Source organism: Branchiostoma belcheri, unplaced genomic scaffold (assembly GCF_001625305.1).
Source record: "Branchiostoma belcheri isolate BF01 breed outbred unplaced genomic scaffold, Haploidv18h27 scaffold99, whole genome shotgun sequence".
Lineage (NCBI taxonomy): Eukaryota > Metazoa > Chordata > Leptocardii > Amphioxiformes > Branchiostomatidae > Branchiostoma > Branchiostoma belcheri.
This window is the reverse complement of record NW_017804675.1, coordinates 481,650-498,561: the sequence shown is the minus strand read 5'-3', so window position 1 is coordinate 498,561 and position 16,912 is coordinate 481,650. Positions and strand designations below refer to the sequence as shown.

The 16,912-nt window shown below is 43.0% G+C and overlaps 1 protein-coding gene across 1 annotated transcript; it reads left to right on the top strand.

Moving 5' to 3' along the window:
- The first annotated feature begins 1,994 nt into the window (after positions 1-1,994).
- On the top strand, positions 1,995-14,062 carry LOC109462069 (multiple epidermal growth factor-like domains protein 10). The gene is made up of 14 exons (XM_019758567.1): positions 1,995-2,055; positions 4,521-4,616; positions 5,239-5,323; positions 5,635-5,777; positions 6,353-6,452; positions 7,036-7,217; positions 9,094-9,225; positions 9,710-9,859; positions 10,438-10,572; positions 11,179-11,310; positions 11,751-11,870; positions 12,985-13,113; positions 13,740-13,769; positions 13,899-14,062. The coding sequence occupies exons 1-14, from the start codon at positions 1,995-1,997 to the stop codon at positions 14,060-14,062; spliced, it is 1,659 nt and encodes a 552-aa protein (XP_019614126.1).
- Positions 14,063-16,912: the final 2,850 nt, after the last annotated feature.

Below are 16,912 nucleotides of genomic sequence, written 5' to 3'. Positions count from 1 at the left end.
AGATATATATATATATATATAGATATAGATATATATAGATATATAGATATAGATATATATAGATAGATAGATAGATAAAAGTCACAAGAACATTACTGTTGGGGTATTACTACAATGTATATGCCTAACTGACTGATTTGCAAGATATGATACGCAGCAATGTACCGGGTTAAATAATACTAGTAGGTGTTAGGGTCGACGTATTTACTCTTATGAGGTGTGAGAATACATATCCCATCTCATCTGGCGGTTCCTGCAATAAATGAATGCATTGTGAGCAGAGTGATTGGAGTTTGTGCTTGGTTCATTTTGCTCTATATCCCATGGCCCCAAGTTCCCAACACCAGTTAGCCAGCCAACAAGCTAACTGGTGGCTTTAACTACATATTATGATGATGATGTGAACCGCTAAAGACCAACAAAAATTAACAACAAAAAGGGCACTTACAAACGCACAAAATTTAGTTTAGGCCACAGCAAGTAAATTTTATGGATGACATCCTCCACAGACTCCAAATCTAATGCGATGGGGCGAAAAAAAAACAAGGCGGGCCGAGGTAGAAAAACAAGATTCCTACATCTTCAAATTTTGACATCATAAAACCTGTTAAACAAAAAATGATACATTGTGCTAAGTTTACTCTCAACTGTTACAACATCCATTTGCAACTTTGACAAAAGAATTTTAAAAAATCAGAGCCTTGTCTAGTAACCTTTCTAGTGTATGTATATATATAATGTATAATGATTAATTTGTTGATATAGAATGTTATGATGTTGCCATGGCAATAGTTATATAAATGTCTTAAGTGTTTGATCTTGAGTTTAACCTACTCCCGAAGTGGGTCAAGATGAGTCATGAGGTTATCGATCCATTTTTATCGATTATTTGCTAGTTATTGATCGATGACGTACTCATCACCGTGGACAAAAGGTGACATTTGATACCTCAATAGTAAAGAGCGCGCTGATTGGTCCAAACGGGCGTCAGAAGCTTTCATCTGCCAATGAGAGCACTTGAGACCGGATGATCACGGCACAGCCTTGTGTGTTGTAGGAATCTACGACGTGTAATATAGAAAAAATCCGTGATATTTGGCGGATTGTTGTGTTGGTAACGCCACGTGGGGTATATTATATTACAGTTAGTTGACATTGACGGATAACTAGTGCCGCATTATTGCGCTTTTGTCAGCAGGTTTGGGGAATAAGATACGTGTACATTGTACACTTGTAACACGCGAATCCTTGCTTTTAGATAGTTCTTCATACTACTAGTATTTCCAACATATTCTACTGAACCATGCTAAAAAAACAAGTTGAACAGGCATAGATCTTGGTACGTTTAATAATTAACAAAAACATTCATTTTCTCTTGTGCTCAGTGCAACATATTGAAGAGCCCGGAATGTTAGAATGGAATTGTCAGTTTCAACCAAGGCCAAGGGAATGGTCAACTCTCAATGTTTTAGCATTTTTATGTGTTTTGACAGAATTTATTGCAATTTTAAGTTGTACATGTCCGTCCTATGTAACGTTTTGAAAAGGCAGTTCGCCTTTGAGACGAAATAAAACTTGATAGCTTAAAAGAATCAAAAAGTCGCTTGAAACTAGAGTAACTAGAGGGAATTAACACACAAAAAAAAGAAGACTTGCACAATTTTTAGCCCCGTAGAATTATCTAAACGTCTACAAGAAAAACTACCAAAATCCAAGGTGCGTAGTTCCAACCAAGACCTGGTTGTTTTCGTGAGCGCGTCCAAGCGAGAACAAGTCCTCTCGATGGCCAGGAGCTGTCCCCGCCCTCCACAAGCCTGGAGCACCCTCCAGACGCGGATACTGACACGAATCACTGCGCACGGTTAAAGTACTGCCCACTTGTGCCCCGCGCAATCGCGAGGTGACTCAGAGAGCCAGGCCCTTTTAGAGCCCGGTGATAGCGGCTAGCCAGTCACCCACGTCCCGGCTCACTCACTCACGCGGGTACACACAAAATGGCGGTGATGTCTTGGCCTTCGTTCCTTCTACTCACATCCTGTGTGCTGCATTTCGCAGGTAACGTAGAGTTTTGTTTTCGTCTTTTATGCCAGGTCACATTTCCAAACCGGGGTCCGGCCGGGCAGCTTTTGGGAACGAAAAGTACGATATAAAAGTCAACAAAGCACAGAAACGTTTTCGATGATAATCATGGGCAGTAAATCTATATACTCTTCATATGGATTGTTAATTTTTCGTTCATACAGACAACCCGGTCGGGCCCCGGTTTGGAAATGTGACCTAGGCATTAAACGTTCGTATAGTTTTTTTTATCTGTTCGATTTTTTGATCTGGTTAGGTTGAGAGGGATCGGATTTAATGAGACACGCAAACAAGGTCACCGTGTAAGTGGATTTCCGTTCTACTGGGAAAACAACTTGAGAACAGGCTATAAAAGCTACGATTGCGTGAATTTCTGTAATCATTTCTCGAAATATGCGGATTTGTAGTCGTGTTTTAAAGGATATATTCGGATATTTTGCATTCTGGTTACCGTTAAAAACGTCACCTGTGGCGAAATGTCGTTGCTAATGCCTTTCAGAACAAACTACAACAATTTCCGTCTTATGCGTAGTTATGGCTCAACGCAAAATGTGTCAAATCGTTGATGGCCAAAACTAGGTACAGAAAAGAGCAAACTTTGTAATAGTCTGTGATATTATCGCACATTTATAAGACAGATATAAAGAGCAATGAGGCGGATTTGAAGGCATTCGATAGGCTCTTTGCGTCATCAAGTGGGGAGCAGCCACCTGCACTAGTGAACGACAAAATATACGAAATTTCATTTCGCTATTTTATAATTTCTAGCATAAAATGTTGCGTATTGACGTTTGTTACTGTCGTTTTTTGAGACATATCAGTGCTTTTCTTAGATGGTAGGATGCATCAATCTTTTCACGTGTGTTTCTGAACTTCAATATTACCAAAGTCTGTTGCCATAACAAACCGCACGATAAAGATATACATAGATAAGCACTGATAATTCTAGCATAAATGTAGCGTATCCAAGTTTGTTACTGTAGTTTTTCGATCCACATTTCAATTCTTTGATAGCATACATGATTCTTTCCACATGCGTGTCTTAACTTAGATATCACCAAGGCCCGTTGCCATAACAAACCGTACATATACCGCGTGATTCCAATCGACAAAAACCACTCGAGTTCTTGATGTTGATGCTTGTCTGTAATGAGTTGAGGACTCTTGAGCTGCCTCGCGATCTCTTGCGGGAGGGGCACGAGTGCCGCGGTGTGATTTTTGTTGTAACGAGTTATTTCTGGTCACCCGCTCTTGAAAAATAGGAGAATGTTGTATTGAGAACCATGCGTTGTATAAAACCATGCTCATACACTGTTCTGGATAGTCCCCACGTACCCAAAACCGTGCCTGGGGAAAATCTACGTTCTTAGATACGCGTAGACTATCTAGAACCCTTCCCGATCCTAATAACCCATTCAGACACAGAACGAGTTATTTCTGGTCGCCCGGTCCTGAAAAATAGGAGAATGCTGTATCCAGAACAGTGCTTTATCCAGAAACATGTTTAGGTACAGTTCTGGATAGTCCACGCGTATCCAGAACCGTGCCTGGGGCAAATCTACGTTCTTGGATACGCAGAGACTATCTAGATCCTAACCCATTCAGACATAGAACTAGACAGGCACGGTTCTAGATACAATACACACAAGTGATTTTTGGACACCCGCTCTTGACAAAAAGGAGTAGGCAAAATCACAGGTGGCACCGCGAAACCACTTGTGTAGACAATGGCGTTTTAGGATTTTTAAGTTGAAACGGATTTAGGTTTAGTCATTTCTTTATGTCTAGAAACATCCGAGCACTCAAATATGAGAAAGGAAAGGTTCAACCAAATGCAGAAAGCAGACTTTTTCTTGTTATACAGTCAAGTGCCTTTCGTAACAGGATTAAGCTGTTATTTACAGAACTAGACTAAGTATGATTCACAAATAGGCAGGCTTAAAACAGACGTTTACATTGAATCTTAATCCTTTTTGTTATATTTAACTGTTAAATGTTTTGACAACATATAGATTTGGCTTGAATTGTTGTTTCCAATCCATAAAAATAGGCGAGCCCAAATTTTCAACTGTTGAACTCCAGTCTTTTATAAAGAGCAATCCATCGCTTCTGTTCTGGTATGATTTGATTTGAATTATTCATTTCAGCATAAAGTCTACTAACACCGATGAATTTTCAAACTAAGTTAATTTTGAGATCTTAGCATGAAAGTTCATCTGTGTTGGTATACTTCATTATGACAAAAAGGGCTAAACCTTCTTGCCAACACTGTGAATTACCCCAAATTTTCGGCCGTTCACGGAATGGATCCGTCTACTGCAGCTTCCACGTGTTTGCAGCAGAGAGCCGTAGTGTCAGATAACCTGTGTCGCACCCCGTCTCTGTTCATTTTGAGATGTCTAGATTAGCTTTTGAGTTCTGTTGTACTGTTTTTTTTTCAGCCTCCTACCCTGACCTGGTGCTCGTGAACCGGTTCCCGTACGTCCAGGATGACGGCACGGCTGAGATGTACTGCGTCTCCAACTATCCCGAGGCCGGTCAGTACATATTTGAGTGGATTCATTCCTCAAGCTAATCGACATCTCGTACACGCGGTCGTCCCTCAGTAAGACATCTGGAGCCGCATAGTTCCCGTTTAGAACTTTTATTCACCCTGTCACATATCCAGAGGCCGGTCAGTTACGCTAAGTTCTGTATAGAGAACAGATAAAACATATTGAACAGTTGTTCTTTGTCCGTTCACATGTAGTAACAAATAGACACACATAGCAGGACGTCAATTATACTGATTAAAATCAGGAATCAATAATCTGGAGAAATAAGTAACATATATTTAGGTCTCATCGTGAAGACACGAAGGGAATGTATGACATGTAGTGGTAAAGGCGTTATAGTAGTGACGGGAATTGAACCGGGGACATTTGGTTCACGGCACAGCTATCTGCCACCACGCCGTGGCTCTAATGCTGCGGCACCTGCAGTTAAATTTGTAAATCATACTAATATAGCACTTATATAGTGAAAAAATGGTGAAGTACCACACACACACATACACAGAGAGGGGGGGGGGGGGAGACAGACAGACAGACAGATAAACAGACAGGCAGAAAAATCTTCTTGACGAAGTCTAACCCCTTGTTGTGTACATGTTTGCCGCAGACCTTAACTGGAACCTGCTCCCCACCCTGGGCAGAGACGCTCAGGAGATGATCGACAACCAGGACCGCTGGCTCTCGGGAGGGCCGTAAGTACTAACTTGTTAATCCTTATTTTATTCAGTAGGGTGTTTATCTGAACTTTGAATCCCATTTCCGGCATTTCCACAGTATTTACAACAATTTTGAGGAAGACATTTTATGAGGAAATTTATCTAGGAAATTGGACTTACTCAAACTTTCGTCCAATTTCTTGTGTTGGAAATTACGGTTTGAATTTCATGATGACGTCGACCAACACTGATGATAAGGTTGACAGTTTTTGAAGTTCCTACAATTTGTGCTAGAAAGTGTACTATCGTTCAATTTTAACGCTTTTCCCGCCATTTTCCCACCGCAGAGTGCCCTCGACGTTCGCCATGTCCGGCAGGCTGTTTGGCATCAACGCGGACGCGGAGGGCTTCCGCGCAGGCGCATGGAACTGCTCTGACGACGGCCAGGGCTTCGGGTCATGGGTCATCGGCATCACCAACTTCCGCAGCAGTAAGTAGGAAACCTTATAAATAATATGTCAGACAATGCTAAACTGCACCTCATTCTTAGAGGCTCCACGTTTTTACCATCTATGTACAACTTTAAATTGATGCAACTCTTACATTGAAGACACCAAGCGCTTTCAGCTCTGCTTGACTATTTTTAACATTAAGTCTCATCTCGGCTGTTTAAAGAAGCCACAAAATTCCATCCTGATTTTTCCGCTTTTACTGACAAAACGAAAGCTGCCCTTATCACAGAACTCACACATTACAAACAAAGTGTGGTTACAGTTTCCAACAAAAAAAGCTGGAAGTTGGTGTCGTCCCCCGTCCCGGTTGAGAAATGAGTTAGGATCGAAAAGAGTAGGGGACCTTCCCGGTGTGAGTGGTTCAAACCTTACAGTCCTATGACCGCACCTGGGGTCGTATTGGGGTCATCTGAGTTAGCGCCGAATGGCAGCCGCTCCAGACCCTTGCGATTTAGCCCCAATAATTGTAAGCTCCGGCCCACCCAATTGAATAAAAAATTGGATGCTGTTGTTTTGTGTTTTACTCCACGCGGCATCTTGTTTTCTTCTCCAGCCGCCATCAAGCCGTTCAAAGTGACCCAGACGGTTAACGAGGGGCAGCGCGGTGTGAACCTCATCATGAACCAGACTGTTCCGGAGGCTTTCGCTAAAAGGTAACGGTTTTCTGACGTTCTGCTCTGTTTGATGTACAGACCTTTTGTATGATGATCCCTAGAGCTATTTTCGAGTGGACCTTGCTGCCACTACATGGCTTTAAACAATGATTACTGAGCTATTTGGGCAAAGGTTAGATGTGTTCAGTGTGATATAACTAGCTACCGCCGCGCCGCGTGCCTGCGAAGCTGGCGTGTTACGCCCAAGGGTAGTTACGCCGGCCGTACAGATACAGAAGCCGGTGTGTTATACCGGCTAGTATACATTGGAAGCTGGTGTGTTATGCCCAAGAGCGGTTATACCAGCTATATACAGATACCAATACAGATGATAAAGTAGATATATCGTATCCATAACCGTGTCCATCCAGTTCTATGCTTATATGGCTTAGGGTTAGGATCAGGCACGGTTCTGGATAGTCTCCGTGTATGAGAACGTAGATTTGACCCAGGTACGGTTATGGATATGCGTGGACTATCTAGAACCGTGCCTGAGCTCAAGCATGAATCTGAACAAAACACGGTTCTGGATACAGTAAGAGACTGGTATCTGTTTTAATGGCTAGAGTTTTTTTCCCCTCAGGTGGAACCGCGGCCCTAACGTGATCGGCGGCTCGGACTCGCTGAGTCTGGACCTGGACTCCAAACGGGGCGGGAACACACTGGAACAGTTCGTGAGCCCGGGCCGGGGGGTGCTGGACTGTTACCAACAGGGGCAGCGGGAGGATCCTACTAAAGCCGGCATGATGAGGGTCATCGTCAGATGTAAGTCTCTAACCCTAAACCTACTCCCTAATCCTAACCCTAACCCTAACCCTCAGCACTACCCCCTAACACTAACCCTAACGCTAACACTAACGCTGGAACAGTTTCTCTCTCTAAACTCTAACTCTAACCCTAACTCCCAACCCTAATCCTAACCGTAACTCTAACACTAACTCTAACTCTATAACCCTAACCCTTACCCTAACCCTACCCTAACCCCAACCCTAGCCTCTAGCCCCTAGCCCCTAACCGTAACCCTAACCCCAACCCTACCCCATCCTCCTTCGCAGGGCTAAAATCCTCCGGTTCGTTCCTTCGGGTTTTACGAACCGGAGGATACTAGCCCTGCGAAGGAGGATGCCCTACCCCCACTCCTAACCCTACTAAGGCCGGAATGATGCGGGTCATCGTCAGATGTAAGTCTCGGTACCCTTTGGGGCTAGCCCACAGCTAACCTTAACTGTGTATGTGCTAACATGGACCAGTTATATCAATAACTGTTAACACGATCTGTCATTGTCTAAACTTTTTTTGACATGGAAAAAGGAGGTTACAAACAACCTTTTTTCGTCTCTTGTGCAATAACAAAGCTTGTAATTTTGTGTCAAGATCTATAGAAGAGAACATGCACATGTTTCTGTGTTTCTGTGCACGTGCTTCTGTACATTTCACCCGTAGGTGCTTACAGATGCTAGAACGAGACAGAAGAGATATTTTCTAGTATCAATTACATATTGATAGCGTGATCGCTGGTGTAACTAGGCAATTTGTTTGTTAGACAATCAGCGAATCCGGTTGTAGACGCAAACTTTCTATTGTACAGGTTCGTATCAATGGCACGTATTAAAGGGATGTACAACTGTAGATCTTTCATCTTTCAATTGATGAAGTGGCCCTTAACCATGCCAGAATGGAACAGAATTGATCTTTTCCACAATCAATCAAATTTGTACAAAACACGATCGTCGGTATAACCAGGTTGTTTGTTAGAGAGTCAAAGCATCCGGCTACGATGTAGATCTGCTATTGTAAAAGACCGTATCAAAAGCACGTATTGAAGGAATACACACGTGTATCTTTTACATGATGAAGGCCAAGGAGTCCTTGTGGTTTCTTCAATGAGACAGAATGGCTCTTTTCCAGTATCAATTACAGCTGAATAAAGCTTGATAGCTGGTGTTGCCAGCTAGTTTGTTTGATAGGAAACCAGCGAATCCGGGATGGTGGTGAAGAATGGAGAACATACCATAGAGGCTCATAGAAATACACAAAGCAGTGATTGTCTAGCTATAGAAGTGTTATATAAGCCTGCAATACGACACAAGTGATGATCATTATCTACTTATGAAGAGGACTTTGGAGTATTTCAAGTACTTACCGACTTCGTCCCTCGGCGCGGATGTCAACTATTCATTCACTGTAAATAGAAAAGCGCAGATATTAGACTAGTTATTAAAGCACTCGTCACCACTTTACCATACATCACTGCATGTGATACAATTGTTGCACAATAAAGTGGATTGATTGATCGATCGATTGATTGATCGATTTCTAGTAATTGATGAATTGGTTCTATCGCGTGCCATGGGGCAAGTTTCACGTTATATGGCACTGTTTACCAATGTGCCATACATTGTATCCGCTAGAATTGTTGCAAAATAGATGGATTAATCGATTGATAAATTGATACACTGGGTTATCGATCTATTGATTGATCTATTGATGTATTGATTGCTTCTTTAGCTTGTCCCGGGATCGGTGGTGTCTGTACGGAGGACTGCCCACGCTGTTATAACTGTGTTTGTTTGTTTGTGTAGCGCTGTTATAACGGTGAAATGTGCCATGACGATGTTTGTTTGTTTGTTTGTTTGTGTAGCGTGTCCGGAGGGTAAGTTCGGTGGAGGGTGTACGGACGACTGCCCACGCTGCTATAACGGTGGAATGTGCCATGATGAGACGGGGGAGTGCATCTGTCCTCCAGGCTTCATGGGCAGGAACTGCGAACAACGTGAGTCTGTTCTACCTTTTCTTGTGTCTTACATTTCTGATAGGTTATTTCTTATGTTTGGATTGTGTTTATGTTCTAATCTGGCTGTGTGTGTGTGTGTGTATGTATGTGTGTGTGTGTGTGTATGTGTCTGTCTGTGTGTGTCTCTCTCTGTGTGTGTCTGTGTGTGTGTGTGTATGTCTATGTGTGTGTCTGTGTGTCTGTGTGTGTGTGTGTGTGTGTGTGTGTCTGTGTGTGTGTCTCTCTGTGTGTGTCTCTCTGTGTGTGTGTCTGTGTGTGTGTGTCTATCTGCCTGTCTGTGTGTCTGTCTGTGTGTCTGTGTGTCTGTCTGTGTGTCTCTGTGTGTGTGTCTCTCTGTGTGTGTGTGTGTGTGTGTCTATCTGTCGGTCTGTGTGTCTGTCTGTGTCTGTCTGTGCGTGTGTCTGTCTGTGTGTCTGTCTGTCTGTCTGTCTGTGTGTAACACCTTACCTTGTGTCTGTCCTAGCGTGCGGAGGAAACAAGTTCGGAGTGAACTGTACTCACCAGTGTAAGCGGCCCCAGAGAGATGACCAGTGTATGGAGCTGCTGTTCTGTATGCCGGATCCGTGGGGCTGCAGCTGCGCTACTGGATTCCGCGGAGACGAGTGCGACGAATGTAGGTCCAAAGTCATTATCTGTTATTTGGTTATTTGGTGGGCCAGATACCCTCACTTTGCAGCCAAGAGCAGGGTGGTGCCTATCTCCGTTTCTATAACCCTTGGGCCACTTTCGGCAGTTTTGCAGGCACTTCGGCAGGGGGCTGTAACAAATGGGTATAAAGTTTTAAAAAGTTAAAATCTGGATAGTCCATGCGTATCCAGAACCATGCCTGGGCCAAATCTACGTTCTTGGATACGCGAATGCTATCCAAAGCCATGCCTGATCCTGACTGTAACTCATTGAGGCCAAGAACTAGATAAGCATATGTCGATAGCTCTTAGGCTAGGCCGCACAGTTGTGCAAGTAGGGCAGAAGCAATGCTTGTACGTCCATGTATCATGTTTAAAGTTTTAAGTTAAAACTTGAAATCCTTTCACCGCACAGTTGTGTAAAACTGTGTAAAACTAAAGCAGAGGGTTGTAACGAAGGGGTCTAAAATCTTCAAAGTTTAGACAAAGATATCATAATTTCCTCATATGTTTTAGCAGAAGAACATCCTGATCTAATATGTTAACTGTCTCTCTTTCCAACCAGTCTGTCCCCAGGGCAGGTTCGGAGCCGACTGCAACCAGAACTGCAACTGCAAAAACGACTCGAACTGCAACATCTACACGGGCAACTGTCCGGAGGGCTGCAGGGAGGGCTGGAAGGGTGCAACCTGTCAGGAGGGTAGGCTTTTCTCGTTTTGTTTTTATTATTTGGAGAAGAAAAGACAAAACAGGCCTAGGGCAGAAACAATATCTTTCCTTCTCTATGAAGATGAACAAGAAAAAAAATCAGGAAAACCTACCTTCCTGTTTTTTTCTTGTTTTTTTTTCATGTTCATCTTCGCAGAGAAGGAAATTTATTTTTTTGCCCTGTTTTGTTTTCCTCTCCAAACACGTAAGGTCAGTGACCTGGACCAGACGTCTGTCACCGTGGTAACTGGTACTGTAGCAAACACCCTGAGTGTGCCCCTGGCGAGTTCGCTTCTAACTGCATGCTGAAGTGCCATTGTAGCCAGCATCCTGCGGTGTTGGGTTACATTATGTAGCAGGTGGCAGTGCATAGTTCGAGGGGCTGGTCACCATATACTAGTATATGAATAGTAATATTCATACATGCATTATATATGATGCATTTACCACCCAGAGTGCGCCCCTGGCGAGTTCGGTTCTAACTGCCTGTTGAAGTGCCACTGTTGGGTTACATTATGTAGCAAGTGGCAGGGCGGAGTTGGAGGGGCTGGTCACATTATACATACATTACATTTGATGTACTTATTTGTTATTCCAGAGTGCGCCCCTGGCGAGTTCGGCTCTAACTGCCTGTTGAAGTGCCACTGCATGAATAACGAGACGTGTGACGGGGCGACCGGACACTGTCCGCCCGGCTGTGCCGTGGGATGGCTCGGACCATCCTGCCAAGGTTAGGGAAATCTGCCTCTTCACTCTATAGTTTACGGTATTGAGACTTTTGCAAAGTTAAAGGCCGTTATGTGTATCGGTATTTCTTATGGGGTTCCATATAGCATCGGAAATACCGCAACAGCAATGTGGGCGTATCAATGATATTAAAGTAATAGATAAGATACACAGTGATATAAGACAATCAAATGTTATAACCTGCTGCAAGGCAAACTTCCTTCCCCGTGACAGTCAGAAACAGCCTAATTCGAACATGAACGTGAAAGGAGGTTAAGTTCTTCAATAGTTGCACAAGTGCTCAAAAACATACATATTGCTAGACCTAATAAATCAATACTTACTACATCGAAACTTTTCCATAGCCTACCATGAACATATACTACAAACGTTATAAAGTTTAGTACTTGCTTCCTTTGAAACTTCTTGCCTTTCCTTTCCCAGAACCCGACGACTGCGTGACGAACGAGTGTCTGAACGGCGCCACGTGTAACGACCTTCGGGACGCCTACAACTGCAGCTGTCCTATCGGCTGGATCGGACGCTTCTGCGAGACCATGACACGTAAGGACAAACAAACAAACAAACAAACAAACAAACAAACAAACATCACAGACACACTACCCACATTACCCTAACCCAACTGCAGCTGCCCTATCGGCTGGATCGGACGGTTCTGCGAGACCATGACACGTAAGGACAAACAAACAAACAAACAAACAAACAACATCACAGACACACTCCCCACATTACCCTAACCCAACTGCAGCTGTCCTATCGGCTGGATCGGACGCTTCTGCGAGACCATGACACGTAAGGACAAACAAACAAACAAACAAACAAACAAACAAACAAACAAACAAACATCACAGACACACTCCCCACATTACCCTAACACAACTGCAGCTGCCCTATCGGCTGGATCGGACGGTTCTGCGAGACCATGACACGTAAGGACAAACAAACAAACAAACAAACAAACAAACAAACATCACAGACACACTACCCACATTACCCTAACCCAACTGCAGCTGCCCTATCGGCTGGATCGGACGGTTCTGCGAGACCATGACACGTAAGGGTCAAATTCAAGTTCAGTCTAGACTCTGAGTTCACTAAAAATCACAGACACATACGTGATACATCACATTACCCGATGAAAATATTACGCCATGGCACGCAAGGAAACTATTGGAATACGGGTCAACTTCAAGTTCAATCAAGTCACAGACACATGCCACACATTCACCCGAAGAAAATGTACAACGTGACACGTAAGGAAACTCCCATACATGGTTCTGGCCGGATAAAACATGGTAATGGATACAACAAGGCCACCTCATAAATACATTAAGATTACGTCATGAGATAACATGTCTCTACCCCCACCCTCCCCTCCAGCCGAACCGTGCCGTGACCTGGAGCCCTGTGAGAACGGTGCCACCTGTGTGCCGCTGAGTGTGCGGAGTAACTACACTGTAACATGTCTGCCCAGTAAGCTAACATGTCTGCCCCCCCTCCAGCCGAACCCTGCCGTGACCTGGAGCCCTGTGAGAACGGTGCCACCTGTGTGCCGCTGAGTGTGCGGAGTAACTACACTGTAACATGTCTGCCCAGTAACTACACTGTAACATGTCTGCCCAGTAACCTAAAATCTCTCTGCCCCCCTCCCCTCCAGCCGAACCCTGCCGTGACCTGGAGCCCTGTGAGAACGGTGCCACCTGTGTGCCGCTGAGTGAGGAAGAGTACCGCTGTGACTGTGCGGAGACGTACGAGGGACAACACTGCGAGGTGCAAAACCTGCCTGGTACGTACATGTGGTGTTGGGTTACATTATGTAACAAGTGGCAGGACAGAGTTGGAGGGCTATGGGCAGTATGCAAGGATGGTCGTCAGGTCTTAAGTCCATACATGTACGGTCACAAACTCAAAGGGTGGCCTTTTAGTTAGGGCCGTTGACTGCTAAAACTATAGCAGGCATTGTTGAGGGACAACACTGCGATATGCAGAACCTGCCTGGTAGTCATCATAGAAGTATGAGAGTTCCAAAATCTAATGGTTTGGGGGTCGAATCCTAAGCAATGTGCCCTGATGATGTTGTGCGCAACTTGATGACTGAACTGATAAGTGAAAATTTCCTCATTGAGTGAGAATTAGTACCTAGCACCTTGTTAGCACATAGAGACAGAGACATAGAGAATGTTCAACAAAATACGTCTAATGAAAAAGTGGAGATCTTAAAAAAGTCGACTGGTATCCGCTATACAGCTTCTTTGAAACCGTTGTTATCGTTAGCGTTATAATTATCAATTGTTGTTCTTTTCAATTCCACAAAGGAAATGTTTTCATGTTTACAGAGGACGCCTGGTCCAATCGTTGTTGTTTTCTTGTTGTTTACAGAACAGTTTTTCGTTTTTGTTTTTTTTCCTACAGAAGAGGCCGGTTCCCCGGGTGGGGGCTATAGTCGGCGCCCTGGTTGCCGTTCTGTTCATCGGTGGAATCGCGGGAGCGGCGTACTACTTTGTCGTTGTTTTCTTATTGTTGTTTACAGTAGAGATCTGTTTTTTATTGTCGTTGTTTTCTTGTTTACAGAAGAGGCCGGCTCCCCGGTGGGGGCTATAGTGGGCGCCCTGGTTGCCGTTCTGTTGATCGGCGGAATCGCAGGAGCGGCGTACTACTACCTGAAGGTGAAGAAGAACAAGGGCAACGACGGAAGGGTCTCACCTGAGGCGCAGGGAGACAGCGACGACGAGTAATGCAAACCTGGCGAGACGTAAAAGTGAAAGTGATCACCTGTACTTTCACTTGTCAAATCTATCTTAAATCTTAAAGGACCTGGTAATTATTTTCACTTCACATTCAGTTTCATTTGCCCAAATTGTACAAAACAAATTTTACCAATTAACAATCTAATCGAATGACGCACACCTGTCAATACGTAAACGTGAAAGTGACCACATTAACTTTCACATGTCCAAACTATCTTTAAAAGGTTAAGTGAAAGTTCGAAAGTTCCACATATCCACTTAAATCTTAAGGGAACTTTTAATCTATTTTCACTCCACATTCAGTTTCACATGCCCAAATTGTCCAGAACCAATTTTCACCCAATTGCAAAGCAAATCAAATGACTGCAAATTTTTAACTTTATATTGAAGCACCCATCATATAAAGACCAGTTCAATCATTAAAAGAAAGAAAGAAGAATGAAAAAAACAACAACACCAAAAACGGCCAGCAGGCCGATTTGAATTCTCAACAGATAATCAATTAAGACGCTGAAACCAAAATGGGGCTTTGATTATTGTAAAATTACTGACCAAAGCCAAAGCTAGAGCGTAAAATTATGAACGACATCCAAATTGTTAAGGCTAACCGCATTCAAAGATACCAAAACTAGGGAAAAACGAATCGAAAACGTTTGATGAGCTTTTGTGTTAATGGTAAAATCGCCCAGTTACATTCACATGTGAATCACATGTAAAACAAAGTAGGACATAAACCTTAAGGTTTACACAAAAACAGCGCCAGAAACTTGGGATATAAATTACATTTCCCTGAACAATCGTTCGGGAATTTCTAACGTCAAGTAGCCACAAGTTGTGAAAACAAATAGAAATGTACATTCACTAATTATCAATGTTAATCTATTAGATTGAAACCTACAAGTACTTAATTTTGACGTACGTTATTTGTGACAAGGACAGTGACGTCTAGCATTTGAATAGAAGTCAGAATGACGCAATGCAGCCGTTAGTTCAACATTACAGCTAATACAGAAATAAGACTAATACAAAATGTAGGCATGTAAAAGAAGGCGAAGACTTATTTTCGTAAGTAAATATGAAAAGAAAGAGGGGAATTTAGTAAAATTCTTAGAACCTAAAAGACGCCAAACGCTCTGCTACAGTAAGGGGGACGTGCTTTCGTTTTGTTCGTTTTGCAATTTCTTTATATATAGCCAATATTTCCAAATGCAACTTTTCATCTTTCCTGGCTAATATTTGGTAAGGATGACTTAATAAGATTCTGCCTATGCTTAATAAGATAGATCAACAGACGAACTGACTAACTGACTGACTGACAAACAAGGACGGAAACACGTGACTAATTGCGCAACGACTAACTGACAATGACGTACGGTGTACAACCTACTTCACCCTACCCACATACCCTGGCACCCTATTGGGTAGGCTTTGATGACGTATGGTGACGTAAGTTGTATCTTGTGACTCTTACGTGACAGATTTATATTTGTTGCAAACGAGTTCTGTTCAAGGGACACAAAATTCTGACTGAAAATCGCAATGGAAGTTCTAAGCCATATAACTAACGTTATAAATAATGTAATATTCTCAGGGTCAGTGTCTGTTATATCTGTCAGATGTCTATTTCTCTTTTTTGTATCATATTCTGTTAGAATGTTACTTGCTTGATCTAGTGCTGAATTATTGCGATTTAAATCTAATATATTCTTCGTGATTTAAGAATTGTTTCATTGCTATTAATTTGTTAGACTGTTAATCGCTTGCTCAAAAGAGAGCCATGTTGACGCTTGTGAAATCTAATTAATATATTCTTCGTTATTTGAAATTTGTTTTACTGCTACTTTTGAGTTCTGCTGTTCAATAAAACTTTATCAGTTACACCAAACGCGTGTTCCTTTTATGGTGGGCTCACATCCCAGAGTGAATATATGGAGTATACAGTCGAATTAATAGTATACACCAAGGATACACGAATGGAGATGCAAAAGGGTTCGGCTTCACATCCGTTAAAAATAGTTAATTCCTGATTTTTCGGACATAATTGTGCGATTCCAGAGTGACCAAAAATCTGGGTATTCAAAAACTTTCCAAGCAGATCTGTCCGCAATGTGCCTTGCACGGGAGGAACTAAGTCTAAGTAAGTCTGTCCGCATTCATATATATATATGTATATGTGCCAAATAAAAGTATGGAAGGGTAACGTTTCGGAAATTGAAGTATTCGCGGTCATTTCTTCCAGTGGCAGGTTGCATGAAAATCTTATAAGACCCAAACAGGAGCCCGTATATGAATTACCTTAATCTCCAAGCAGATCCTATGGTGGCAAGGCAGTTTCCATTGGCCAGCGGACTGTCCATTGGCCACCGACACTCCTCTGGTCAATGGATATTGCCTTGCCACCGTATGATCTGTTTGGAGATTAGAATTACCTCACATTTACACCTGTTTCCCCCCGTCGAAACTCTAAGTAGTTTAAACGCATTTTATAGCATTTTAAGATGTGTAAAAGACGTTGTACGTTCTATGTGCGTCTTTTACATACGTTTACAAATCCAAGTTTTGTCGCTGAACTGCATAAATGACAGGTGTACATGACAGGAACATAGGGCGTAACCACAACGCACAGCGAAATAGAGAATGACACATTTACGTAAAACAGTTACTCATGCAACTGGATATGCCTTAGGAATGGTCAGACGTTTCAGGTAGCACACGGCACATTTGCTGACCAACAGTTCATGCAAATCAAGTGACTAATACGATAGGTCTTACAAATGCAACTTTGGTGGCTGGACAGTCTCAATGCATTCAGTGGCAAGGGGGAAGCTGCACAGGGCA

Coding starts and splice junctions, on each gene's coding strand:
- LOC109462069 (XM_019758567.1), top strand. CDS start 1,995: ATGGCGGTGATGTCTTGGCCTTCGTTCCTTCTACTCACATCCTGTGTG. Junction 2,056..4,520: donor CTGTGTGCTGCATTTCGCAG/GTAACGTAGAGT, acceptor TTTTTTTTTCAG/CCTCCTACCCTGACCTGGTG. Junction 11,871..12,984: donor CTTCTGCGAGACCATGACAC/GTAAGGACAAAC, acceptor CCTCCCCTCCAG/CCGAACCCTGCCGTGACCTG.